The sequence below is a fragment of the Rhineura floridana genome, chromosome 4 (genome assembly GCF_030035675.1).
Source record: "Rhineura floridana isolate rRhiFlo1 chromosome 4, rRhiFlo1.hap2, whole genome shotgun sequence".
NCBI classification, from domain to species: domain Eukaryota; kingdom Metazoa; phylum Chordata; class Lepidosauria; order Squamata; family Rhineuridae; genus Rhineura; species Rhineura floridana.
This window is the reverse complement of record NC_084483.1, coordinates 208,178,936-208,206,729: the sequence shown is the minus strand read 5'-3', so window position 1 is coordinate 208,206,729 and position 27,794 is coordinate 208,178,936. Positions and strand designations below refer to the sequence as shown.

Sequence of the window (27,794 nt, the reverse complement as noted above, 5' to 3'; positions counted from 1 at the left end):
GGGGCTACTAGCCAGGATGGCTGTGCTCTGCCTCCATAGTCAGAGGGAGCATACTTCCAAATGCCACTTGCTGGAAACCGCATGAGGAGAGAATGTTCTTGAGCTCAGGTCCTGCTTTTGGGCTTCCCATTAGTGCATCTGATTGGCCACTGAGAACAGGGTGTTGCTAATGCAGAATTCCTCCTTTTTTGTTGTATGCCACTCTGGGTTCTTTTTGTAGAAGAGAATACTACTACCACTACTAATAGTAATAATGACATAAAAATAAATGATGAATTCTGCAGTGCATGAAGAAGTCCTTTCCTTTTGTCTTCCCTGAATCTCCTGCCTGTCAATTTCATTAGATGACTGTGCAGTGTGCTTGAATTTGGATTCCTGTGTTGAGCAGAGGGTTGGACCTGATGGCCTCACAGGCCCCTTCGGACTCTATGGTTCTATGAGTACCAGTGTCAGGAGAGGGAGAGGGGACTTCCCTCTATCCTCTTTCTCTACATCGTGCATGAGTTTAATAGATCTCCACCACAACAATGGGCGGACAACAGATCAGGAGGTAGTAGGGGATTTGAAGTACACCTGCAAGGATTTCTGTCTCCCAATTGCTTAACAATAGCAACAACAAAATTACTCTTACTCCCCATCCGTTAAATTATACTGTTGAAATGAAGACAGGGTGGGTGGGGAGTGTAGCCAGGAGTGCATTTTGAAAGTCAGTTCCGTTCTGCTACTCAGAAAAAATTCCTGGGCTCAGGATTCTGTAATTCCGAAGCCTTTGTAAGTGTCGTAGCTCCAGTGTTCATCACAATGGGAATAAGGAGCAAGGCTGTGCAGAAGAGCCCCCTCCCTCCTTGACATTGCATCCTCTTGTCTAGGCCCGAGATGGGGAACGTGCAGTCCTCCAGAGGTTAGAATCATAGAATCGTAGAGGTGGAAGGGGCCTACAAGGCCATCAAGTCCGAACCCCTACTCCATGCAGGAATCCAATTTAAAGCATCTCTGACATGTGCCTGTCCAGCTGCCTCTTGAATGCCTCCGGTGTCGGAGAGCCCACTACCTCTCTAGGTAATTGGTTCCATTGTCGTACCGTTCTAACTGTTAGGAAGTTTTTCCTGATGTCCAGTCAAAATCTGGCTTCCTATAACATGAGCCCATTATTCCGTGTCCTGCACTCTGAGACGATCAAGAAGAGATCCTGTGGCAAGCTTTCAAGTACTTGAAGAGTGCTATCATATCTTCCCTCAGCCTCCTCTTGTCCAGGCTAAACATGCCCAGCTCTTTCAGTCTGTCTTCACAGGGCTTTGTTTCCAGCCCCCTGATCAACCTGTTTGCTCTCCTCTGAACCTGTTCCAGTTTGTCTGCATCCTTCTTAAAGTGTGATGTGCAGAACTGAACACAGAACTCAAGATGAGGCCTAACCAGTACTGAATAGAGGGGAACTAGTACTTCAAATGATTTGAAAACTATACTTCAGTTAATGCAGCCTAAAGGAGCATTTGCCTTTTTTGCAGCCACATCACACTGTTGGCTTATACTCAGCTTGTGATCAGCAACAATTCCAAGATCCTTCTTGCGTGTTGTATTGCTGAGCCAAGTATCCCCCATCTTATACTTGTGCATTTGGTTTCTTTTTCCGAGGTGTAGAACTTTGCACTTATCCCTGTTAAATTTCATTATGTTGTTTTCAGCCTAATGCTCCAGCCTATCAAGATCCCTTTGAATTTTGTTTGTGTCTTCAAAGGTATTAGCTATCCCCCCCAAATTTGATAAGCATTCCCTGCACCTCCTCATCCAAGTCATTAATAAAAATGTTGTAGAGCACTGGGCCCAGGACTGAGTCCTGTGGTATCCCACTCGTCACCTCTCCGCAGTTTGAGAAGGAACCATTGATAAGCACTATTTGAGTACAACTCTGTAGCCAACTGTGGATCCACCTGACTGTTGTTCCATCCAGCCCACATTTAGCTATCTTGTTAATCAGAATATCATGGGGCACTTTGTCAAAAACTTTGCTGAAGTCGAGATATAGTATGTCCACAGCATTCCCATAGTCTACCAGTGAGGTTACCCAATCAAAAAATGAGATAAGATTAGTCTGGCAGGATTTGTTCTTGATAAATCCATGTTGGCTTCTAGTAATCACTGCATTGTTTTCAAGGTGCTTACAGATTGACTGCTTTATAATCTGCTCCAGAATTTCCCCAGGGATTAATTTCAGGCTGACAGGTCTATAGTTCCCAGGTTCCTTCTTTTTGCCCTTTTTGAAGATAGGGACGACATGAGCCCTCCTCCAGTCATCCGGCACTTCACCAGTCCTCCACAATTTCGCAAAGGTAATAGACAGCAGTTCCCATAGTTCTTCAACCAGTTCCTTCAGTACTCTAGGATGCAGTTCATTGGGCCCTGGTGATTTGAATTTGTTCAAAGTGATTAGGTATTCCTTGACCATTTGTCTATCACTCTCTTTTTTTATCATTAATTTTTATTCAAATTTTCAAAGACAAAAAACAAAACAAAAACAATTAAACAATAAAATAAAATGTCGACTTCCGATTTGTCGCAGATCAGTTATAGGTCTAGAATATATAACAATCCTATCTCTAAAATTATATTATAAAATCACTTTCCTCCAGTAGTTATCTTAATTAATCATCAAATCTCATAAACATTATTTTATTCTTTCCACAAAAAGTCAAAGAGAGGTTTCAATTCCTTGAAAGATATATCTTTCAATTTTTCTCCAAATAAACATATCGCTTAATCCATCTAATTCAAATCTGTTAGGCCCAATAATTTCAATAGCCATTCTTCCATTATCTATATTAATTCCATCTTCAACAATCCTGTTAAGTCCAGTAATTTCAGTAGCCATTCTTCCGTTATCAATATCCCATAATAATCTTGTTGTCATAGCCATAGTCCAAGTAAACATATCAATTAATCCATCTCGTCAAATCTGTTAAGTCCAATAATTTCCATAACCATTCTTCCATTATCAATATTAATTCCATCTTCCATCTTCAATAGTCCTGTTAAATCCAGTGGTTTCAGTATCCATTCGTCCATTATCAGTATCCCATGATGATCTTGCTGTCGTAGCCATAGTCATATAACAAGAGTCTGATGGGAATTTTCCCCATCACAAATATGTCTTTGCCATCAATTCTGAATATGTTGTTGAAATATTGTTGTAAAGTCACATCTCTGCTCTGGGTGCATCTCTGCTCTGTCACATATTTGTAGTTAATTCCATAAATTTTTCCATGTCAAGCCCCATCACATCATTCCAGTCAAGAATTCTGAATATGTTGCTGAAGTATTGCTGCAAAGTCATATCTCTGTTCTTCTTTTTTACAAAATGCACTGGCTCATCTCTTAAGAGTTTCTCCACTGTCACATATCTGTAGCCAACTCCATAGATTTTTTCTGTGTCAAACTCCATCACATCATTCCAGTCCAGAAAATTATCCAAGACATTGATAACTTTACCACCAAAATCTTCATTAATTTCTTCAGAGACAACGTTGAATTCCAAACAGTCAACTTTATTTCTAACATCCATAAAATCCAAATCTTTTTCAAATTTCACATTTGTTCCAATCTCCAGGTCTTGTAGCTTCCCTATCCCATCAAACTCCTCTCTCACAGAATCCACTATTTCTTTAAGCTCCTGCGTCATTTTGTTAAGTTCAATTTTCATCTCCTGTCTACCCTGTCTCAGGGTTTGTTTCGTTATCTCAATCTCACCCATTATTTTCTGAAACATAATTTCTTCCATGGTCTCATTCACTTTCCTGGTTGTCATTCTTAAAACCACAGAGACAAAAATTATTTCAGCCACAATTGGGTTAATATTTCAGGCTTGCTTGTATCAGTGTAGACAATACAGCCTGCCTTATCTCTATGTGTTCAGGAATACAAAACAAACTTAGTTCCCAACATCAAAACAATTAGTGGCGTCGTGAACAAGCAGATTCGTCAAAATGAAATAGACCAAAAAAAAAATTTCCCCCCCCTCCTCGAAATAGAAATCCCTCTTCCGTTGATATCTTTAGAATGCACCTCCAGGACAGCTTTTTGCGATAAAAACAAAGATAAGCTTTTTCGATTTCTTTCCTCCTTAATTTTGTTAGTGAAAGAGAAAAGCACTCACCTAGAATTTCTTCACAGCTGATTCATTGACAAATCTCTTTTCTGCTGCACCAATTTAAGCCAAGTGGAAAAAGAAGATAGAAAGAAGGATGCTTATCTGCCTGTTAGAATCCGTTTTTTCTTTAAAGAAAAGATAAACGTGTCGCTGTAATCAGCTAGAGCTTGATGAAAGTCCGTCCGGCATTGCAGTTTGAACTTTCTCTCATAAATAAATGAAATCCAGTCCTCCCCACAAAAACAGGCTTTGGGGTTGATCTCTACGTTTCTCCCTGCCCAGGAGAAAATCTTTATCAGTCAAAAAGAGCGTTCTGACTAATTTTAAAGCTGAAAAAGCTTCTTCTGAGACGAGAGCTCGCTCAGAGGCAGCACAGGCAAAGCAACCCTTCCCGGAAGTCGCGACCATTTGTCTATCACTCTCAAGCTGTAATCCTGACCCCCCAATTTCACGTTTCCCAGGAGGGTCATCAACCTTCTTTCGGGAGCAGACTGAGCCAAAGTAACAATTGAGCACTTCTGCCTTTTTTTTGTCATCTGTTATCATTTTGCCATCCTCACTGAGAGATGCACCACCATTTCATTTCTCTGTCTTATTACTATGGATTTACCTGAAGAAAGCTTTTTTGTTGCTTTTTGCATCTCTCGCTAACCTTGACTCCAGCTCCAATTAGCCCCAGCCAGCATGACTGCCGGTTAGGGATGATGGGAGATGTAGTCCGTCCGCCTCTGGGGGGCCACAAGTTCCCCGTCCCTGGTCTAAGGCAGGGGTAGCCAAAGTGGTGCCCTCCAGGTATGAGAAATCCCATCATTCCGAGCTAGCATGGTCAACGGTCAGGAGGGTGGCAATGGGAACTTCAGCTGCAACATCTTAGGACACCCTGTCGGCTCCTCCGTTTTCCTCATGTGGTCCGTAGGGAGGGGGCCTTCACACAGATTAAATTAAATTTATTTAGTTATTTAATGTATGTCCTCCCCTTTAAAAAACATCTATAAAAGACAACATATTTAAAAACTTCATAAAAAGAAAAAAAGTCTTAAAAACAGCTACAGTATGGATACAGATTGTGATAAGGTTTCTACTTAAAAGGCTCACACAATATGCATGGATATATATCTTCACACCATATGTGTGGATGTTGGGGGCCAGCCCAGACAGCGGTGTGCAACGTCAGGGGCAGAGCAGCCTGCTCCTTCTTCCTGTATGTAAGCTATAATGCCCGGATAAAGTTTATATAAATATCTGTGAGCTGGAATTCTCTCTCCCCCCTTACTTCTCTCACCAAATCCTTACAGTGCCTCCACGTTATTACTTTTCCTGTAGGGGGGATTGAAGCGCTTACTGGAAATTTAGGTTTGTGCGTTTAAAGTGAATTAAAGCACTCTGTCACCCAAGTGCAACAAATCCATTTTTAAACATACACATACAACCAGACATTTTGCATTTAGGAATGTTACGAGGAAATGCATTTAAGTGTTGGTTGCATGAATGATTTGTGGGAAGATCTGTAAACAGCCTGCGGTAAAACTGGGATGAATGCTCATAGCTGCATAACCACCCCACAAACAAATCAGAACGTATGTGGAATAAAGACTGGATATTGTCTATCCTCTGTGTAAGCTTTGTGCAAGCAAATCAGGAAGAATGCTCAATAAACAGGTCATCTAGAGGGGCCCTTGATTAAATTTGGCAATAGATCCCACTGCTGCCACTGAGCACTCAAAGGCAAGGGTGGGGGGTGGCGACTTACTCATCTGCTTGGCTTACAACACTCCACATAAGGCAGGCAGCAAGGAGTTTGGGGGAAGAGGCCGAGAGATGTGAACTGCCAGCCTCCCTCTGTTTGTGCCTTGAGCTTTTAAGGGAGGCTGGAGCTGCAACCGACCCCCAGCCCTTTCAAGATTTCTTCCCTCCCCCCAAGGCAAATTCTTTTGGCTAAGCCAGAGCCCCACACAATCTTTGCCCGAGAATGGAAGAGAAATTCGAGGGCCATATAACTATAATTATATGCATCTCAAGGCAGCAATTAAGCAGCTCTGTTTGAGAAGGAAGAGCCTTTCGGCATCCTAACCGAGTCTAGGGGTTGAGGGGAATATTGGGGGGGGGAAGAGAGAGAAACCCCACCCCACCAATGCTGAGCGATTAGGATCTTTTCAGTGTTTTCCGCCAGACAGAGGCAGCCTGTAATTAAAGCCAGGGCAGGCTCTTGCGTCAAAAGACGCCCAAGCAGGCAGCAAGTCAAGAGAAGGGAAAGTCCTCCATTGAGGGGGCTTTGTTTTTCAAGCACGGGGCCCAAATCCACTTCCTTTCACGGCAGTGGCAGCTGGTGGTTCCATGTCGGTGGGGCAATAGAATCCACTCCAGGTTTTCAGCTCCCTGAAAGTTCAAACTCAAGTTGATTCCAGCTGCCATGGAGCCACCCGCTGCCATTGTTTCACCGTGTAGTTTGGCATGTGTGGCATCTTGCTATTGATGCCACCACCACTGTATCTCATGGTCCCAGGCTGTGGTCTGAAGGCACACAAGGCCAGCCCCCTGCTGAAGCTAAGCAGGGTCAGGTCTGGCCAGTGCCTGGATGGGAGACCGCCTGGGAACCACATGTAAGCCGCCTTGGGTTTCATGAAAAGAAAGGTGGGGTATAAATGGAATAAATAATAATGATGATGATGATGATGGTCTGTCTTCGGGCCCTCCAAATGCCCTCTCCATTGTGCAGGTGCGATGGTTTGTGCTCAGGATGGAATCAGGTTTTATGCAATTCCTCTTCCATCACTCTTTGTGCCTGCCAAGGTTTCACGGTAGGCACACTGCTCTGTTTCCAATCAGTGCATGTTCCGCAGCCTCCTGCTAAAAACCTTTAACTTTTTCATTACGCAAATGTTCTGGGGGAGTTTTATGTCCTGCTTTTGGCTTGCTTTGGTGCAAGAATGTCCCTCCAGATGACAATAATGCAGGCATAATTGCATAACGCCTTTGTGGATTCCATTTCGTGGTCACGTCAAGAGTGACAGGTCCAGGCTTTCTTGTGCAGAGAGGACATTCGGGGATATGATGGCTGCAAAGTGGGAGATGGGTGACTGTGCCTGAGCATGCCTGTGTGATCTTCCTTGGCAAGCAGATGTGGAAAGTGCGACCAGCTCCGTCTGAAATATACGGAAGGTTGATCTCTGGTGTCTTCTCCATGAGCCCACATTCACAAGCACGTGAGCCAATTGATGCTCATTGTGACACACCTGAGCAGGTGGAGATTTTAACTCTTCATGTGTGACCAGCATCTGGGGAAGATGCTAGGTAGCGCTGGGCTCAGTAGCAAGACTTCAGGGCCGTAGCTCGGGGCAGAGCTTCCGCTCTGAAGGCTGAAGGTCCCAGATTCCATCCCCAATGGCATCCCCAGGTAGGGCTGGGATAAGACTCCTGCCTGAAATTCTGGAGAGCTGCTGCCAATCAGTGGAGACAAAACTGAGCTAAGAGGACCAAGGGCTTCCTATCTGAACCAACTCTTTATTCGTAATAATGACTAGTTTATTTTTAGGGGAAGGGCTGGAGCTCAGGAGCAGAGCATCAACTTTGCATGCAGAAGGTCCCAAGTTTATTTATTTATTTATTACCTTTATACCCCACCTTTCTTTTCATGATTGAAACCCAAGGTGGCTTACATATGGTTCCCAGGTGGTCTCCCATCCAGACACTGACCAGACCTGACCCTGCTTGGCTTCAGCAGGGAGCTGGCCTCATGTGCCTTCAGACCACAGCCTGTTCCATCCCCAGCATCTCCAGATAGGACTGGGAAAGACCGAAACCCTCTGCCGGTCAGTGTAGACAGTACTGAGCCAGATGGACCAATGGTCTGACAGTGTCATGAAGGGCTGTGGCTCACTAGTAGAGCGCCTGCTTTGCATGCAGAAGGCCCCAGGTTCAATCCCCAGTGACATCTCCAGGTAGGGATGGGAGAGACCCCTGTCTGAAACCCTGGAGAGCCACTGCCAGTCAGTGTAGGCAATACTGAGCCAGATGATCCATTGATCTGACTGAGTACAAGGCTGTTCCTAGGTAGGGGCGTTGTTCTCTAGCAGGAGACGGCTGCCCAGGCGCTGCAGGAGCCTGTCTGGCATTTTGCTGAGCTCTTCCCGCAGACCTCCATGTGCTCATCTGTGCCTTTCCAACAGGTCTCCTGGGGAGCCAGTGGCTTCTCTCCATGCTCCTTAGCTGCCGTGGCTCTGCGTGGGATGGAGGTGGTGACATGGTGCTTGGAGTTGAGAATGGTAATGGGATGGGGTGTGACTAATGATGTCAATCGTGCCAAAGGGAAAGGCTCCAGGGACTTACTTCTTTTGCATGAGCATGTGGAGCTGCTTCATCATCATCATCATCATCATTTAGTCCCTTGTTACCCAAAGGTCTCCACGTGACTCGCAACAGCATTAAAAACAGAAATAAATGGCTCCTATCATAAAAACAAGAGAGCCAGTGTGGCATAGTGGTTAGAGTGTTGGACTACGACCTGGGAGACCAGGGTTCGAATCCCCACACAGCCATGCAGCTCCCTGGGTGACCTTGGGCCAGTCACGGCCTCTCAGCCTCAGAGGAAGGCAATGGTAAACCCCCTCTCCATACCGCTTACCATGAAAACCGTACATCTGGTATAGCACAGTGGGAAAGAGAGCCTGGCTGGGGTCTGCGAGTTCCAATCCCCTCTCTGGGCGTCAAGGGCCAGCTAAAGATCACCCCCACAGGGAGTAGCTCAGGGGTTACGTGCCCTGCCACCTCTGCAGCTGTGGGCAAGTGGCATAGTCCCAAGGAGCCCAGTTGGCCCCCAGCTGGCAGTTGCAGACAAGGAAGGGGCTGGCTTGTGCAGCTGTGGCAAGGTGAGCAGGCCCTAGCGAGCTGAGAAAGACTAGCCTCAGAGGATGATAGAATCATAGACTAGTAGAGTTGGAAGGGTTCTATAAGGCCATCAAGTCCAACCCCCTGCTCAATGCAGGGATCCAAATCAAAGCATTCCTGACAGGAAGGCAGTGGTAAACCCCCTCTGAATACCACTTACCATGAAATCCCTATTCATAGGGTTGCCGTAAGTCTTGATCGACTTGAAGGCCGTCCAACAACATGAAAACCGTATTCGTAGGGTCACCATAAGTCGGGATGGTGTTGAAGGCAGTCCACCATAAAAACAAAACGATGTCAGATCAGATTCTTGTCTACCTTGCCCAGTTTTGTCCGACACCTTGGACTGCTGAGATTTGATTCCAAGTAGAAATTGAATGGGGGATGTCCTGCATGCAAAGCATGTCGTGTGACACTGAACTAAGGGCCCCTCCAGGCAGCCTTTTCATTGTGCATTCCTGACTATTTGCGCTCACGATGGTATTGGGATGCTTATACGCAACCCCCCTTTCAACACTGTTTGCACCTCCGATAGCTTCAGGGTGGGCATAAGGCTTTGCTTCCAGTCGGTACATGTCCCGTCGCTTCTTGCTGAAATCATGTAACTTTTCATGCCACGAATGTCCCGGGAGCTGGTGGGGATGTCCTGCTTTTGTTGTGCAATAGGGCAAGAGTGTCCCTCTCCCCAGGTGGCAGTACTCCAATAGCACTGGAGAAGCATCACACAACAACTAATCAAGGGGAATGGTGTGTGTATGGTCCAGTATAAACCAACCACTAATGCATTATTGTTGCGTCAGTGACATACACCTGCAATAAGATACCAGGCATCACATCAGTACCACACATTTAAAGCACTGTTATACCCCTTTAACAGTCGTTACTTCCCCCAAAGAATCCTGGGAGCTGTAGTTTGTTAAGGGTGCTGAGAGTTGTCAAGAGACCCCTATTCCTCTCACAGAACTACAATTCCCAGACTTCCCTAGGAAGAGGAATTGCTTGTGAAATCACTCTGGTTTAGTGACGTCTGCAGTTTCCAGCCAATCAACAGTAGCCCCAGCCAGAAGCTGGCTTAGTGACGTCTGCAGTTTCTAGCCAATCAGCAATGTGCTCAGTCAAAAGCTCCTGTCAACAACCAGAATCATTTCCCACTGAGCTCAGACCAGGAGGCAGGATGGCTTATCTAGGCAAAACACAGTAAATGCATTTCCAAAGCAGGCTCACTGTCCATGGCACATTTTTATTGTTAGCTGGGGTGAGATTATCACTGAGAAATGTACTTAATAAATAACAGAAAATTCTTACCAAAGCAGAATTCCCCGGATTTTTAGGGTGTGTGTGGGAGGAGCCATAGCATCCTACAGCCATTTATTGGTAATGTTTATCGGCTAACAGTGGTTGAATATTATTGCATTTTAATATCTTATGTGGATTTTATTGTGTTTATATATCGGCTATCATTTAGATGAACAGCACTATAGAAATATTTTAAATAAATAAATAGCAGTTAAACTGGCAGGGAACGAAAGCAACTCTGTAGTACGGATGAGCCCATAACTTTGCAAATGTGGACCACCTCCTGCCTTTTTAGTGGCATTCACTTCCTTGGTACCCTCCCTAGCTCTCTGCTGCCCGCATCTCAGCTAAAGCCAGGCATTACAGTGGAGTGGTTTTGTTCCAAGATTTCTCCCCATGCCTGGAGGCTGCCCTGTCATCTTGCCCCAATGGAAGTCACAGAGGCCGCACTTATTCATATGTCACAGCATGCATGATGACAGCCAGCTCTCTGTCTCCATGGGAAGCAGCTGGGAAGAGTGGGGGGGATGTTTCTCTTATGCATCACTCATTCTGAAAGCTGTCTCCCTTTGCAGGAGGGATTAGTTTAGCCAATGCCTCAGCAGGGCCTTTAACTGCAGTGAATCTGTTCTCAGCAATCAGGGATTTGGCCTGCGGTCAAATGAGATGTAATTTCCCTCCTCTTCGCTCTGTTTTTGTAATACGTAAGAGATAATGGCAGCGAACTGGAGAGACTTCAAGGCAGGTGGGCCAAAGTATGTTTTCACCACTTGCAACTGTAAGATGTGACTTTTCCGGAAACTTGTGTATGTGGGGAGGGAAGGATCCACACAATCAGAAACTGGGGAAGGTTGTCATTTGAGCCCCAAATATATTAGAACCTTAGGGTGAAGGATGTTGTTGTTGTTGTTATTTGACCTACCCTTTGATTTCTTGTGCTGATATAAAATAAATCTAAATTTGTAGAGAAGACGGTAGACGAGCAATGAATTTCAGAACGTCCTGCTGGATTGAGCTCTGGCCACTCAATGTTGGAGAAACACATTCATTCACTCACTCACTCATTCACTCACGCCTTTCCTTAGTTTTCAAACACCCCTCCCTCTCCCCAGATCTGTTGTTTTAGGTAGGAGTGAAAGGAAATTGTTTCAAATGAAGTGATCTTTCCCACACCCTCATATGTCTGCAGGTCCCTTCCCACACACACACGTTTTTTAATATCACATCAGACCACAGGCCCATCTGGACTTGCATACATTTTTTCAGAGTAGCCAACCAGATGCTTTTGGGAAGCACACAAGCCAGACCTGAGCGCAAGAGGACTCTCCCCACTTGCGGTATCCAGCGACTGGCATTCAGACGCCTCTGATCCTGCAGGCTACATAGAGCCACCATAGCTAGTAGCCATTGCTAGCCTTATCCTCCCATTTATTCGTCTAAACTGCTTTTAAAGTCATCCAGGTTGGTGGCCATCATTGCATCTTGTGGCAGCAAATTTGTTAGTTGAACGATGCATTCGGTGAAGAAATGCATCCTCCCATCTGTCACACAGATTCATCTCTCCTTTTTTCCTCATCTTAACCTCCTCCCCCCCCAAGCCTGGTCCGATATAATCTTTGGAGAATGGGAACCAGTAAATCTTGAGCAACATCAAATGCCCTGGGACACATTAGCCTACGTGGTTTACAAAGGACAATCTAAATTATTCATTAAAAATACTGATAAAAGCAAACATCAAAAACAAGTTAACCTCACTTTTAAAATATATATATATAAATAAAATCAGGCATGCTTGTATATAAGCGGTGTAGAAAGGTGGTTAAATGAAACGATGAAATAATGAAATGAAATGACGAAACTGAGGTTATCATACTTTGGACACATCATGAGAAGACATGATTCACTAGAAAAGACAACGATGCTGGGAAAAACAGAAGGGAGTAGAAAAAGAGGAAGGCCAAACAAGAGATGGATTGATTCCATAAAGGAAGCCACAGACCTGAACTTACAAGATCTGAACAGGGTGGTTCACGACAGATGCTCTTGGAGGTCGCCGATTCATAGGGTCGCCATAAGTCGTAGTTGACTTGAAGGCACATAACAACAAATGAAACAGATAAAAATTAATGTCTGATTTTTGAGAATTTCCTCACTCAAAGCTAAAGGCATGATTGTCACACATATTGTTGAACATCCTTCCCCAACCTGATGCCCTCCAGCTGTTTTAAGCTACCATTCCCATCAGTCCCAACCAGTATGGCGATATGATGCTAAGGTCAATGGGGGCACAGCTGTGATGGCTAGGACAGTTGGGAGCTGGAGTCCAAAACATCTGGACAGCACCAGGTTGAGGAAATCTGATGTGGAGGGTGAAACCAGGAGGGTTTTTTCCTGAATACAGGCTCACCCACCCCATGTGATTTTGTGAATACCCAGCAGTGGGTGGCGGCTCCATGTCCGTGGGGCAGGTGGACAGCTCCTTGAAAGTTCATAAAGCCCAGAGCGGATTCCACTACTCCACTGACACAGAGCCATCAGCCGCCGCTGGGAACACCTCTGCAGATCACTCTCAGGTAATACCTGCAGGCAGTTTCGTCGTACGCAGGATGATGGGGGAGGATTCTATTTCTGAGTTTCCGACATTACCTCACCAGTGATTCAGAAGGGGAAGAAACAAGCTACAAATCTGGAATTAATTTGTGGAACCTCTGCAAGATTGACGGTGCCACTCCTTTTCTGACAAAAACCAATCTATCGAAGGCCACTAGCCAAGATGGCCTCCATATACCAAAAAGGCCATAGTGGAGCAAGCAATAGCTCTTCAACCCCTATCAAAGCTTCCAAGTTAGGTTGTTCATCTAGGAGACTTGCATTCTGCTAAGGCCTGATCTGATGCAGGGTACGATAAAGAACAGGGGAGAAATTTGGTTCAAGTTCACATTTACGGATGAATCTACCCAATTTGCACTTTCCAAAACAACATGCAAAGCAAGACACAGCCCTCCTCCAAAATGTCCACTTCTCCACATGTTGTGGTGCAGTTCTCCAGCCGAGTGATGTGTACACAAAGGCACCTACGAGGGCAAAGGGTGCATCTAAATGCATATATGAATGAAAAGGACTTACAGAAGAGCATTATTTTAGAGAAAGTTGGTTTGCAAAATGTGCATATTGGGCAAAAAATATGTACGCAAATGTGTATATTAGGAGAAATTAACACTAAAACACTGATGAATTTTCATGAGGACCTTTTTTAAAAAGGGGGGGGCAAACTAATGTGGGAATGCAGAGAACTGAACTTACCATTGGAAAAACAAGGAAAAGTGTGCATAAAAATTATATGTTGCTGAAAATAACATAAAAATGCATTATACTGGAGAAAGTTGATTTGCAAAATGTCCATAATTATATACACTTTTAGAGCGCATGTAACCCCTGTTCTAAAACCGTTGCATTGCTTGCCAGTTTGTTTCTGGGCCCAATTCAAGGTGCTCACATTAGTGTTAAAGTCCTAAACTGATGTGTAAATGCAGAGAGCTGAATTTTAGGTTGGAATAATGAGAAATTGAGAGAAACAGAAAATGTCAAATTTGCCCATCCTTAGGTCTGATACTGTTTCTGGCTCAGGTTGTTCACCAAAATCTTAGGAAGAATCTCCATCCGCAAGGAGATGCTCTCCTATGCAGCATCCTGTGAGGCTGATGAGAGCAAAGGCTTTTTAGGTGGTACTAGTGTTATGGAATCTGCTTCCTAGGGAGATCTGCCCAGTGAGATCCACCTCTGTTGCCGCTCAGCTGACAGGTGAAAACATTTTTGCTTCCCAAACCAATGATCTGTCTCATGCAGTTTTTAGGCTCCAGGTTATGCCACCGTACAAACGATAAAAGTTTCATCCGTTGCTCTGCCAACTTCTGCCTCTGTTCCTGCCCACTTTTCTCGTCTGGCCACACCTGCTTCTGGCTTTGGCCTTGGGAATGTGGCTCTTGGGCTTGAAAGGTTCCCCAGCTATGCTTTCGATGACATTGTGGGTTAATCCACTTCCTTCCAAATGTGGTCAGGAGATCCTGCTGTCACTCTGCTGTGTGGGGCCCTAGATGCCCGTCCCAAAGACTGCACCAAGAGAACCACAGGCTGGCTAAGTTGGGGCTATGACTGTTTGTCCTGAGGATGGCTTTTGGTACTGTGCCATTGGCTTGATTTTAATGGTTTAGGGCAGGGGTCCCCAGACTTTTATGGATCACTTGAAAGTTGCTGAACATTTTTAATTTTTAATGAGTTTCCTACCTGATGTAGCAATTGTCATGTGCTGTGCTAGGGCTGTGTGATTTCTAACTGCATTTCGACAGACGCGCCAGGGACCCTGTGAATGGAACTCACGCCACTGGTGGTCTACAGACCACAGTTTGGAAACCTCTGGCTTAGGGTGATTGTGGTTTTATTTTCATTGGTTGCTCTTTTCGTTTTGTTTGTTCATTAAGACGGGGGGCGCAGCTGGTAAGTGCTGCAAATAAATGGGATAACAGTGCATGTGTGCCTGCCTCCACACGCAGGCACACACATACACACATTTTGGACCTCCTTTGCCTTGTCTCACTTCCTCTTTGCAAGTTTCATGCGATATTGGTACAGTCAGGAGCGTGGGAATGTCAGAAGCACCCCAAACTCTGAGATTTCAGGGGCAGGCGCTAGTGATGTCACTTCCCCAGGCACCTTCCTACCCCCCACTCACCCCCCCACTCACCCCCCCCCAGGCACTTTCCTTCCTATCCCTCCTCACCACTTTCTTTTGCTGGTGTTGGGCGCTTACAGGCCTTCCTCCTGCTCAGCCTTTGGAGAGGCCTGGACTTGCTTGCTGCTGCTGCAGCTGCCGCCGCCACCACTTCTCACGCGTCCTCGCATGACCTCTCGCCTGCCCGGAGTTTGGGGTGAATCCCCTGGAGATCCAGGGAGGTCCCCCAAAACCCAGAGACTCCAGGTAAAATCCAGAGAGTTGGCAACACTAATCAGGGTCGATGGAGGGCACCATATTGGCTACCCCTGCCCTAAACCAGCCTTCACCAACTTGGTACCTTTCAGATGCTCTGGACTCCCAGCAGCCCCAGCAAGAACAGTCGTGTTGGCTGGATTTTGCAATTTATGAACAGCCCTGAGAACAAAGGAGTTTGCCAAGCCAGTTTAGGCCTCATGGAGAGGATCAGCCTTTGTAAGGGCTGAAGTCCACAGTGCAGGTGGTGGGGGTTTATTTATTTATTAGATTTATATCCCACCCTTCCTCCCAGCAGGAATAGTAACAAAAGCAACAACAACCTGCTCTCCCTGCCAACAGAAAACTAGAATCTCAGGGACAAGGCTAAATTCAGGGATATATTTAAATGAAGGAGCATTCTGTTATAGGAACCCCATACCTGCAGACTTGAAGCAGTCCAACCCAGACACAGTTTGACCACCTTAGTGGCAGAAACTGGATTTTGGAATCGGGAGATGAATCTTAATAGGAGGACTTAAATCATGCTGCATAGCAAAGTGAGCTGGCGTATTGAGGGGCCCACCCATGCACCAAAAGTGGGGGTGACTGGGAAAGCTGAAGCACTTTCTACGAGGGCTGTGCATGGATCACACATCCCGATCCAATTTAGGTCCTGATTTGGATTTGGGATGATCTGGGGCCAACCTGGATCCAGACCCTGAACCAAATCAGGGGCCTTGCACAGTATTTAATTGGGGGGGATTAAAACCCTGATTAAACATGCAATCAGGGAGGGGGAAAGAGAGGGCTGCCCCTCCTCACCACCTGACTGTGCCCCCTTTTGATGGCACTGGATCGCTTCAGGTGGACCCAATCTGACCGTCTGGAGCTACCTCCAGGTCAACCCGAATTGGTGCACAACCCAACTTACTCCTGCCTGCCCTACAAATCCACCCCATTCCCTCAATTAGAATAATTTGAGGTTCACGTCTGGGCTCTCCTTTTTTGCCAGATAATATATAGTGCCGTGTTATGTTCAACAAGAGGAAGAATGGAATACAGGGGCTGGAACCTTGAACACGCTGCAAGATTCTGTCGGTGGGAAGCGCCCTTTGATCAGCCTTCCTCAGCGTGGTGTCCTCTAGATGTTTTGGACTACAACTCCCATCAGCCCCCGCCAGCTTGTCCAACAATATCTGGAGGGCACCAGGTTGGAGAAGGCTGCCGTAGATCAAATCTGGGGAGGGCACATGCCTCAGTGTCCCAGGTTCAATCCCTGACATCTTTTCTTTCTTTATTGAGAGCTTTTTTTTTTTAAAAAAAAGGCTCCTGGAGCAGTCGGTTAAAAAAGATTGCAGGCTTACAATCAGTGGGGACTGACAGCTCCAAGGTCAGTGGGGCAGTAAATCTGCTCCAAGTTTTAGTCCGAACTTTCAAGGACATAGGGCAGCTCTTTTAAAGTTGAGACTAAAACCTGGAGTGGATTCACTGCCCCACTGACATTGGAGCCACCAGCGTCTGTTGCTTACAATCTAAAAGGCATGGCACAAAAGGAAAAAGTGAAGGGGAGGGCAAAGATGAAAAAGCAAACTCAGGCACCAATTCTTAAAGTCAAATAGTAGTTTTTATCATGGCCGGCTGTTACAGAAACAGTTCATGGAGAGCGATGGAGCTGGTCTTTCAGAGTTGATGGATCTCAGCAAGGCTGGCAAAGACCACCTGCCTGAGACGTTGCAGAGTCACTGCCAGTCAGAGCAAGTGGGAAATGGGCTACAGGGGCCAGGGGCCTGACTCTGAATAAGGCAGTTTCATATCTTCACACCTGTTTACCTTTTCTGTATCTACATGCCATATGGCAGTAGCAACTGAAATATGGTGTTGATGAGAGCCGATGTGGTATTACTAGCTAGAATCTGAGATTTAGATGTGTGGGGGGAGGCAGGGTCAAGCCCCAACCTATCCCTCAGCCTCACTGAAGTTGGACAAGTTGCTAGCTTTCAGTCCAGCCTGCATCGCAAAGTTGTTGTGAAGATGAAAGTGGTCATCTCAAGCCTGCCACCCTGACCTCCTCAAGAGGAAGGGAGTGGGATATACATAGCACTGTGAAATAACATTTTGGTAGGCTGGAGCTTCACTCTGTGGCGCCATGTTAAGAGGGGCGAATCTGAAGCTGCTGAAAATTCTCCCTTCGATGCAACCCTTAAAGGCCCTCGGGGGAACCTAGCCCAGGCCAAGAAGCCACAAGCAATTTGAAGGCAGAGAAGAATAATATCTTAAAGCCAAAGAAGCAGAATTGTGTGCCGGGGGGGGGCGGTATTGAGTCTCCCACCCACCCAGGCTCAGAGTCCTCCTGATGAACAGGAGTAGAAGCACTGAGTTTGGGTGCCAGATGGAGCGTTGGAATTGGCAAGGAGCTGCGGGTGGCAGCAGGTTGGAGGAGCCAGCCAACTCCATCTCTCCCAGGAAGCGCCTGTACTTGTGAGAATCACACTCTCTGCGGATCAAATGTCTCCACTTTTGGGGTGGAATGCTCAGGCTGGATTTCTGTGCCTCTGTCGCCCCCTACTGCCCACTTGGGGTGAAAGTGGCACCGGCTATGCACTCATCCATTTTTACAGCAGAACCTTTGCACCTTTGACAGTTGACTGTCAGGCAGGAATGCACCAGGTGCAGCTTTTCCCAACAAAGAAAAAAAGCACAGATGTGGAACATTTTCTGTGTATCCTTGGTGGGGCTGGATTTGTACAACAACATGAAATTTGCTTGCGGAGCAGCGGTGGGGGGAGGAGGGAAATAACCTCAGGACAATAGCATGGGGGGACCCCAGATTTTTAGGGGACATGCAATACCTCTTCCTCTGTTTCCACTTAGCATGGCATGCTGCTTATTTCTAGGCTTGCCCTTTCCAGTCAAATTCTGCTGGAGATGGGTAAGTCTGATGGATTTCTTCACAGGAGGGGATCCGCTTGTTCAGTTGCTGCTGTGCAGATGACGAACCCCTTCGGTGGGAAGAAGTGGGGCTCCTCCAGTGTGCATGTATTTATTTACGACATTTCCTCCAAGTAGTTCAAGTTAGGGCACATAGACTTCCTCTCCCCTCTCAGTGTATCCTCACAGCAACCCTGTGAGGTTGGTTAGGCTGAGAGACGGTGACTGGCCCAAGGTCACCCAGTGAGCTTCATAGCTGAGTAGGGGATTTGAACCCTGGTCTCTGAGGTCCTAGTTTGACACACACACTCTAACCATTACTCCACCCTCGGTTCCAGATTTTGCAGGGCCCTTGGACAAGGTGCCCTGAGTGGATCCAGCCCTTTGCCTTCTCTCTTAGGCCCAATCCACACAGGTGCTGCCCAAAGGAAGAGGGGAAAGCAAGCAGAGACAACTACTCCTTCTTCCCCTTGCTCTGGCCTCACATGGTTGGGGGGGTTGCAGATGGTTGGGGGGGTTGCAGATGGACAGGAAGAAACCGCTAGGAGGAACAGGAGAGGCCAGGGGTGCTATGGGCGTAGCAGTGGGGCCCCTTCTGGGTCATGGGCCCTGGCTGGTGCCCTACCAGGCTGAGCCCTGGCATCTCCAGGCTGTCAGTATTTGGTAGGAGGAATCCAAGCGCATACTGAGAAATTTAAAGTGAATTAATGCACGGCCTAGCACAACAAATGCATTTTTGACTTTTTTTGCAGTTAGGAAAGTGACAGGGAAATGCATTGAAAAGTGGGATGACAGGAAGATGCATCAGCACCATGCAAGCAAATCAGGATGAATCCTCTTTGTCATATAAGTGCCCCACAAACAAATCAAAAGGAGTGCTCCATAAAGACCAGATTTGATCTAACCTCTGTGTAACCTTTCGGCTAGCAAAATCAGGATGAATGCTCAATAACTAAGTCATCTGGAGGGGCCCATATAAAATGCAGAAGCGTGTAAGAAATTGCAACTCTGCCTCTGCTTTTAAATTTATGTATTAAAAAGGGGGATGTCCTGGCTGCACAATTCCACTGCCAAAAACGAGAAGTCCGGCTCACTCTAGTGCAGCCTTTCCCAACCAGTGTGCCTCCAGATGTTGTTGGACCACAACTCCCATGAGCCTCAGCCTGAATTGCTAATGGTCAGGAAAGATGGGAATTGTGGTCCAGCAACATCTGGAGGCACACTGGTTGGGAAAGGCTGCTCTAGTGCATATCTTCTGCCTTGACATGAACCTCCCCTACCTCCTTGTGCCAGTGCAGAAGCCTCTTCTTTGCCTAGTACTCAGTGGACTATGTCAGTGGGACAGTGAATACGTGCTGGGATTTAGTCTGAACTTTCAAGGAACTGTCCAGGGTGCTTTCAGTTCAGATTAAAACCTGGAGCGGATTCACTGTCCCACTGGCATTGGAGCCACCACTGCTATAATGCTGTATTCTTTTCAGTTGCTTGTCCTGCCCTGGTTTCTTTTGAAGCAAACATGTCAGTAAACCTACCTGTTTCCTTCAAAAAACAAAACAAAAAATGAGATACGTTTGATCTCTCAGTGGCTCTTGTTGTCCTTCCTGTAGAAGGGGGGCATGCTGGCTGGGATGAGAACATCTGGAGGGCACCAGGGTTGGCAAAAGCTGCCCTACCCACCACGGGGGGGGAACGTTTGAGCTCTCTGCATTGTGTGAGATTTCAAGAGTGTCTCCTTTGCTCTTTGCCAGCCTAAGAACATCAGAAGAGCCCTGCGCCTGGATCAGGTGAAAGGTTCATCTAGTTCAGCATCCTGTTCTCACAGTGGCCAACCAGATGCCCATTATGGGAAGCCCAGCTCCTGAGTGCGAGATTCCCAGCAATGTGTGTTCAGATGCACACTGCGTTTGGCACTGGAGGGAGAGTGTTGCCAACAGGATTAGTAGCCGTCGACAGCCACCATGAATTCATCCAGGCCCTTCTTCAAACCCATAAGCAGGCCTTGTGTGCCACAGCAAGTCTCTTCCCAGAGACTGCAGTTCCCAGTAACTGGTATACAAAGGCCCACTGCCCCCAACAGAAGAGGGAGAAGCAGCTGACTGGGTTTACAGGAGTTGTAGTCCAATATGTCAGGAGGGCACCTGGTTGGCTAAGGCCACTGTAGTTTAAGGACATATAGGCTGTATTTCCTACATTTTACTCCAAATGGCTTTCTGAGGTTTTGCGGGGAGGAAAAAGCTTGCCAGCCATCCACCTCCTTCAGTTGCTGCCACGAGGTTGATGTGGCTGGGCCTTTATGTTGCACCTCACTTGATTTTTAGGAACAAGCCACTTCTTGGAAGCAGGAAGGCCTGCACGCACCCAAGGCTATATTTTAAAACCGTGCACGCCGTCTTCCCCCTCTGTCTTTTTCTTACCAAAGGGCTGGTCGACTTTCTGTCGCTGAGCTGAAAGTTCTGGTGCAAGAGCTTTTGGCTTGCTTTTGTTTTGGGGTGGGGGTGGGAGAGGGGAGTAATGGATGTAGGTTGCAGAATCCAACTCTTCTTGGTGCAGGATCGGGGTGACCTTTTCAGCTTTTTAAAATGTCATTAGACCAGTAGGGATGGAGCAGAATTTGATCCAGTTCGCATTTAGAGGCAAACTTTTCTAATCTGAACTTTCCGAAACGATGTGCAAACTGGGACGCAACCATCCTTTGGAATTTGCATTTCTCTGTATTTTGCCATGCGGTTCTCCAGCCAAATGATGTGTACAAAAAAGCATATACAGTACTAGGGTAAAGTGTGAGAGCCAGTGTGGTGTAGTGGTTAGAGCAGCCTTTCCCAACTAGTGGGCCACCAGATGTTGTTGGACCACAACTCCCATCAGCCTCAGCTAGCATTGCCAATGGTCAGGAAGATGGGAGTTGTGGTCCAGCAACATCTGGAGGCACTCTGGTTGGGAAAGGCTGGCTTAGAGTGTTGAAAACCCTATTCATAGGGTCGCCATAAGTCGGGATCGACTTGAAGATAAAAAAAGGGTAAAGTGTGCACATAAATATATGTATCAGTGAAAATAACATGAAAAAATGCCTTATATTAGGGGAAATTGCTTGCCAAAATGTTATATTAGAGCAATACACAAATGTGTTTTTTAAGAGAAATTTGCGTTAAAATGCTGATGAGTTTTCATGAGGAATTGCAAATTGCTGTGCATTTAAGTCTGAAAAAATGAGAAACGTCGAGACCCGAAATGGGCAGCTTTGTCCATCCCTTGTGTGTTGAGATGCGTAGCTAGTGATTCTCTTTTCCAACTGACCCTCTCCTTTCACCTCCCATCTTCCCAGAAAGTAATGTTCTGGCTTTAGGGCCCCCTCATCACCGCTCACAATGATGTCCGGACTGCCGGAGGCCCTGAGCCGGCTGAGGGCGAATTCACTGCGCAGCTGCTTCAGCCTGGCAGGGCCCTCCGAGTCCACCATGGTGGCTGTACCCATCGACATCGACAAGGACGAAGTCCGCATCCTCAAGGTCTGCTTCCACAGCAACAGCTTCAACATGGGCAAGAACTTCAAGCTGGTGAAATGCACCGTCATGACAGAGATCCGGGTGAGCCAGGAGCAAACGATTCCTTTGGGAACTGGGAAGTGCTTTGCTGAGCTTCGGGAGGTCTGTTGTGGACAGTGTCCAAGGAAAAAGCACCTTGGACAGCTCCTTGGAAGCTCAGACTAACACGTGGAGTGGATTCACTGCCCCACTGACATCAGAGTCACCAGCCTCCGCTGTTTGTGGCCAAAGATTTGGTGGTACTTTATTTCAAATGAGCAAAATGCCCCAGCTTTATGATGGACGAGATGTATATCGCCAAGACCCTTGGGGTGTGCATGCATGCGCAGTGTCTCTCTGCATGCTTTGTGCAGAGGGACATAGCACCTCTCCTTGCACAATCTGTGTCCGTGAGGGCACCAAGCCACTGTCAGATTAAAGTGGCCATGTATCCTACTTTATAGAGGAGCACCCTGTGTTTGAAGGGCCTTCTGGTCCAGGTTTGGTTTAAAAATAAAAAAACCCTACAGAGCGTCAGGGGCTTTGAAGTTGACCATCAGCTGCTAGCCCTGGATAGCAGGCTTGGGCAGGTGCACAGCTCCTCTGGTCACAGTCCTCTCCACTATGGTGCAATGTATTTCTTTTTTAATTATAGCGACAATTTCTAGATATATAAATTAGCAAATTAAAATCATATGCAAATCATCACCCTCTGTTGTCTTCTTTTTTGATGGGGCACTTCCTCTTTGGGGACAATGTGTAAGTGCCCCCCCCCATCAGTGTATCCGAGATCAGCTTTTAAGTTTGCCCCATTGGCATGAGTACCAGCTATTTGTTTCCGCAAGTGAAAATAAAAGGGTGAAAAACTCATGATAATATAACCTTCACATGAGTTGCAACTCTCCAACTGCTCCAACTCCCCCCACCCCATGTAGCAATTAGGCTTTTTTAAAAAAAGTTTCCATTGGTACCAGTGTGTCCTGTTTGGGCCAAGCAGAGAAGCCCATGAGAGCAAGGTGCGTTGGCTGTCTCAGCACCATAGAGAGCTCCAAGTGAGCAACTTGCTTTGACAAGGTCTGGAGGTGAGCAGAGCCCTTTTCCTCCACAACCACCTCCCCTGGGTGCCATCCCCTTTTAGACAACTAGATCTACTCAAAGGGCTCGCCTTCTGACCCAAAAGAGGACACTCCTCCTGTTCTCTGTGGCCTCCCACTTACGTTTTCTTGTGCATCATAACATTTAAGTCAAGTTAAAACTCATTATAATAAAACACTCGATATTTATACTTTACACAATTTTAATCAAATACCAAACACGGGATATGGGTACCTGTAGACGTGGTGCTCTTAAAACAAAATTCCAAAAAATAATGCCCATAATTCTTTTTTCTAGACCTGCCATTGCTTGCCAGGGGGAGCAGGGGAGAATTATTTCCCGAGATGCTTAAGCATCTCTTGTTGGGGGAAGTCTTAGATCCCCAAAATCTCAATATAAACTTTTTTTTTCTTTTTGCAAAGAATGGCTTGTAATTGCTATTCAAATGTTAAACCCCAGGGCCTAAGAGGGACACCTAAGGTGGCTTGCATAAATGAGAACTCACAGATGGGATCCAAAGCCACATTAGAGCATCTGAAAACATCTTGCCAAAAAGAAGTACATGACAGAACATTCCCAGAACATATGTACCAGAAATGCCCCATTCCTCTTACAGCAAAAACAAGCAGCAGATTTTTTCAAACAAGTTTCCTTTTTTTTTATATAGCAATCAGATGTCCTTTAAGTCTCATCCTCCATCTAATATTATTTTAAAAGCACAACTCCATTGAATTAACTGTTTTTCCCCCTCCAGAATCTAAATACTAGAACTCGTGGACATTCAAAGAAGCTGAATGTTGGAAGATTCAGGACAGACAAAAGGAAGTACTTCTTTACTCAGCGCATAGTTAAACTATGGAATTTGCTCCCACAAGATGCAGTAATGGCCACCAGCTTGGATGGCTTTAAAAGAAGATTAGACAAATTCATGGAGGACAGGGCTATCAATGGCTACTAGCCATGATGGCTGTGCTCTGCCACCCTAGTCAGAGGCAGCATGCTTCTGAAAACCAGTTGCCGGAAGCCTCAGGAGGGGAGAGTGTTCTTGCACTCGGGTCCTGCTTGCGGGCTTCCCCCGGGCACCTGGTTGGCCACTGTGAGAACAGGATGCTGGACTAGATGGGCCACTGGCCTGATCCAGCAGGCTCTTCTTATGTTCTTATGCACAAGCTTGTTCTTCTCGCCACCCTGCCCCACCTGCCCTCTTCGTCTGGTGTCTCACTGCACTTTTGCTTTGCAGGAAGTGATCAAGTCGATCCTGCAGAGTGGGAGGATCGGTCCAGACATCCAGCTCGCTGAGTGCTATGGATTACGCCTGAAGCATGTGAAATCCGATGAAATCCATTGGCTCCACCCAGACCTGACAGTGGGCGAAGTCCAGGAGAAATATGAATGCCTGCACATTGAAGCTGAGTGGAGGTATGGAGTCAGTGACCGTGGCTGGCTGGGGCTGATGGGAGATGGAGTCCAAAATGGCTGTGCTGGCCGGGGCTGGTGTGAGGAGCAGAAACATTCCTTTAAATTCTTAGTCCAGCTAAGAAGGGCCTGGGGAAAGTTGGCCATGGATTAATTCTTAAAGAGTGGGAAAGAACTGAATTACGCAACTATCTGTGGGCAGTGAGTTCCAAAGATAAGGTGCTGCCAGCAAAAAAAAATGAGAGAGATGTGTGATGATAGATGTAATCTCTGATCTGATGAAGTGTCTGGTTTGAGAAGAAAAACTGTCTCCTTTAAGGTACGACCTCCAGATCCGCTACCTCCCTGAGGATTATGTGGAACGCTTCCAAGAGGACCGGACAACCCTTCTGTATTTCTATCAACAGGTTGGAGCCTTTGCATTTGCAGATCTCACCTTAGGGCTTGTCATTCGGTGTAGCCATACATGGCCCTGTTGACTTGTGGGGTGCTGAGCTCACCTGCAGCTGTGCAATAGCCATGGAACGGTGGTAGCTGAGTCACAGAGCACCTGCTTTGCACAGAAATGGTCCTAGATTCTGTCCCCAGCTTCTTTAGGGAATGTCCCCTGCCTGAGATCCCAGAGAGCCGCTGCCAGTCAGAGTAAACGCTGAGCTAGGTGGAATGAGAGTGTGGCTTGGTATAAGGCTGTTTCCGATGGTCCTACCTACAGAGAATTTGGTGTGTTTTTCAGCATCTTCAGGAAAATCCTTCTTCTGTGGCAAGTGTAGAGGCCCAACTAGATGCTGCGCGGCACACATATTTTGGCACCTGAGAAGGGAAACTCCAAAGGGGCACACGTCCCGTTGAGATGAAGTAGACTTCTCTTGCACGATTCAAGTGAGGGTTGTGCAGGAGAACTGCCCGGTGAGCCCGAGGCTGAAATCTCACACGCTACTGTCACTTTTAATGCCACTCAAAAACCACTGTCAGTCAGCCTTCCCCCACCTGGTGCTCCCCACATGTTTTGGACCACAACAGCTGGGGCTGACAGGAGTTGCAGCCCAAAACATCTGGAGGGCACCAGGTTGGGGAAAGTCTGCAGTAGCTGAACCAGCTGCCTTGCATTGTCTCACGGTAAAGCAACCAATGCATTCAGAAAACTTTTTCTTCTTCAACAGCTTCTTTTAAAGCTTCTTTTAAAGAAATGTTTCTAAAGATGTTTTGTTTTAATGTGTTTTAAAGTTTGTTTTTATGATGTTTTGAAGTTTTTAGTGCTTTTGTTTGCCGCCCTGGGCTCCTGCCAGGAGGAAGGGCGGGATATAAATCAAATAAGAAATAAATAAATAACTGTGGTGGCTAAATGAATGTACAGCAGCACATAAGAATCTAAGAAGAGCCCTATAGCTGGATCAGACTATAGGAGGCCTATCTAGTCCAGCATCCTGTTCTCTCAGTGGCCCACCAGATGCCCATTGTGGGAAGCCCTCAAGAAAAGCATGAGTGCACGAACGCTCTCCCCTCCTGCAGTTTCCAGGTAGTCAGAAGCATCCTGCCTCCGGCTATGAACGCAGAGCATAGCCATTGGGGCTGGCAGCCCTTGATAGCCTTCTCCTCCATACGTTTGTCTCATGCTCTTTTAAAGCCGTCCAAGTTGGTGGCCATCACTGCCTCCCATGGGAGTGAATTCCACAGTTTAACTGTGCGCTGTGCGGAGAAGGACTTTCTTCTGACTGGCCCGACAAAAGTGGTAAGACCCATCCAGCGCAGAACTTTGGGCCAAAACACAGCAGACTGGTTTATGCGTTGGGTAGAAGCCTCTTCCCAAATTGGGCTCTAATCCAAGGAAAAAAGCTGCATTTGCATCGGGGGCCTTGAAACTTGCGCACCTTCCCAGGAGACCCATGGCTTCAATCCACAGCCACAATTTCTATATTCCCCACCTCCAGAGGAAGTGGAGAGCATCAGACTTTCAGCAAGCATCTGTGCTCTGTGGGAAAGGGCACTCCCATATGGGCTGACATTGCAAGAACCAGAGTGAAGAGTTTCTGGTTTTTAGGAGGCCAGGCAGATACTCTCCAGACTTCCTTCTGACCTTTGACTTCTTTGTGCGCTTCTTAATGCCCTGTTCTGCTTGGCCTGTGCTCCAGTGAAACACGTGAGCGTCGTCTGTTCTTCAGAATCTGGTGCCTGTTGCAACTGTTGTGGTCTTGAAAGCCTGTCATCTCATAACAGGAAACCAAGTTACTAGTCCCTGTGTTGACAAACAAAAGCTTGGGAAGACACTGACTGTTTCTGAGAATAGATCAGAGCAAACTGACTCATGGCTAACTTGGGAGATCAGTTTTTGGAGAGCTTGCTGATGCTCCACTCTGATGTTTCTGGTTGTCTAAATTCTCCAGTTACCATGGAGATTGGATGTAGGGACTCTTTGGCCCTCCAGATGTTGCTGAACTACAACACCCATCAGCCCCAGCAAGCCTAGCCAATGGGTGGGGATGATGGGGCTTGTAGTTCAGCAACGTCTGGAGGGCCGAAAGTTCCCCGCACCTGATGTAGACAAAAGGAAGTGCTTCTTCATACAATGGACGACTAATGTATGAAATGCACTGCCTCTAAGATGTGGGATTGCTTACTTTTTTAGACGTCACTAAAAGGAGATTTGGCAAAAGGAGATTGTACTTGTGTTCCGCTTGAGACACTGTGGAAAACTGGGTGTTGCGCTTGATAGGTCTTTGGTCCGAACCCCAAAGGGGGGGGGACACTTCTTATGTTTGTAACCTTCCATCCATTTTTGCTGCAAAAAAAAAAAAAAAGACGGGGAGAATGAATCTAAACTCTGCTCAAGAAAACCTGGAAAAAATGAACAGTACAATCCTAGCCATGTCTACTCAGACGTATGTCCTACTGAATTCAGTAGGGCTTACTCCCAGGCAAGTGGGGTTCGGATTATGAAAATGCCTGCCTTGGGTGCTTTCTGAGTGCAAATCACAGACGGCTCTGCCTGTTCCTTTGCTGTGGAAAAAAAGGGAAGTGCGCATCAAGGGGGCCTCCTTAACTGATCCTCTTATCTCTGTTCCTGGCTTTTCAGCTCCGAAGTGAGTACATGCAACTGTATGCCAGCAAAGTGAGTGAGGGGATGGCGCTTCAGCTGGGCTGCCTGGAGCTCAGGTATGTGTCCTTGCTGGGTGGAACGTTGTGTCCAGCACGAGCAGCACACAAGGCAATACATGCACAATGCCAGAGCCTCTTTGGTTGCCTAATCATAGTGAGTGTTCATTCCAGCGAAAGGGCCCATCCCAGCTAAAGGAAAGAGAGCAGGAAGGGTCTGCAGAAAGCCTAAAAATTCATCTCAGGCTTGTGGCATTTGCATTCTGAATGAGTTTGCATTTAATTCCACAACCTACACACTTCCATGTTTCATTTTCATTTCCGAGATTATTTTTCTTGCAAGTGGGAAGCCCAAAGTGACTAACAGCAAAAACACCAGCATGATGGAAATCAGTTACTCCAAAATATCAGAATGGGTTTTGCACTAGATTGGGAATTCTGCCAGGTCACAAGCACC

General features: G+C 46.6%; 1 protein-coding gene across 7 annotated transcripts in view; it reads left to right on the top strand.

Moving 5' to 3' along the window:
* The window catches only part of PTK2B (protein tyrosine kinase 2 beta), a 113,560-nt gene that overhangs the window by 42,716 nt on the left and 43,050 nt on the right, over positions 1-27,794 (top strand). For 6 of the 7 annotated variants that reach the window (XM_061625864.1, XM_061625869.1, XM_061625867.1 and 3 more), the window contains exons 2-5: positions 21,538-21,799; positions 24,072-24,250; positions 24,567-24,654; positions 27,318-27,397. In XM_061625864.1, the coding sequence (XP_061481848.1) occupies positions 21,581-21,799; positions 24,072-24,250; positions 24,567-24,654; positions 27,318-27,397 (566 nt within the window). In that variant the 5' untranslated portion in view covers positions 21,538-21,580. The remainder of the gene's footprint in view (positions 1-21,537; positions 21,800-24,071; positions 24,251-24,566; positions 24,655-27,317; positions 27,398-27,794) is intronic. The other variant, XM_061625865.1, reaches the window with a different exon arrangement.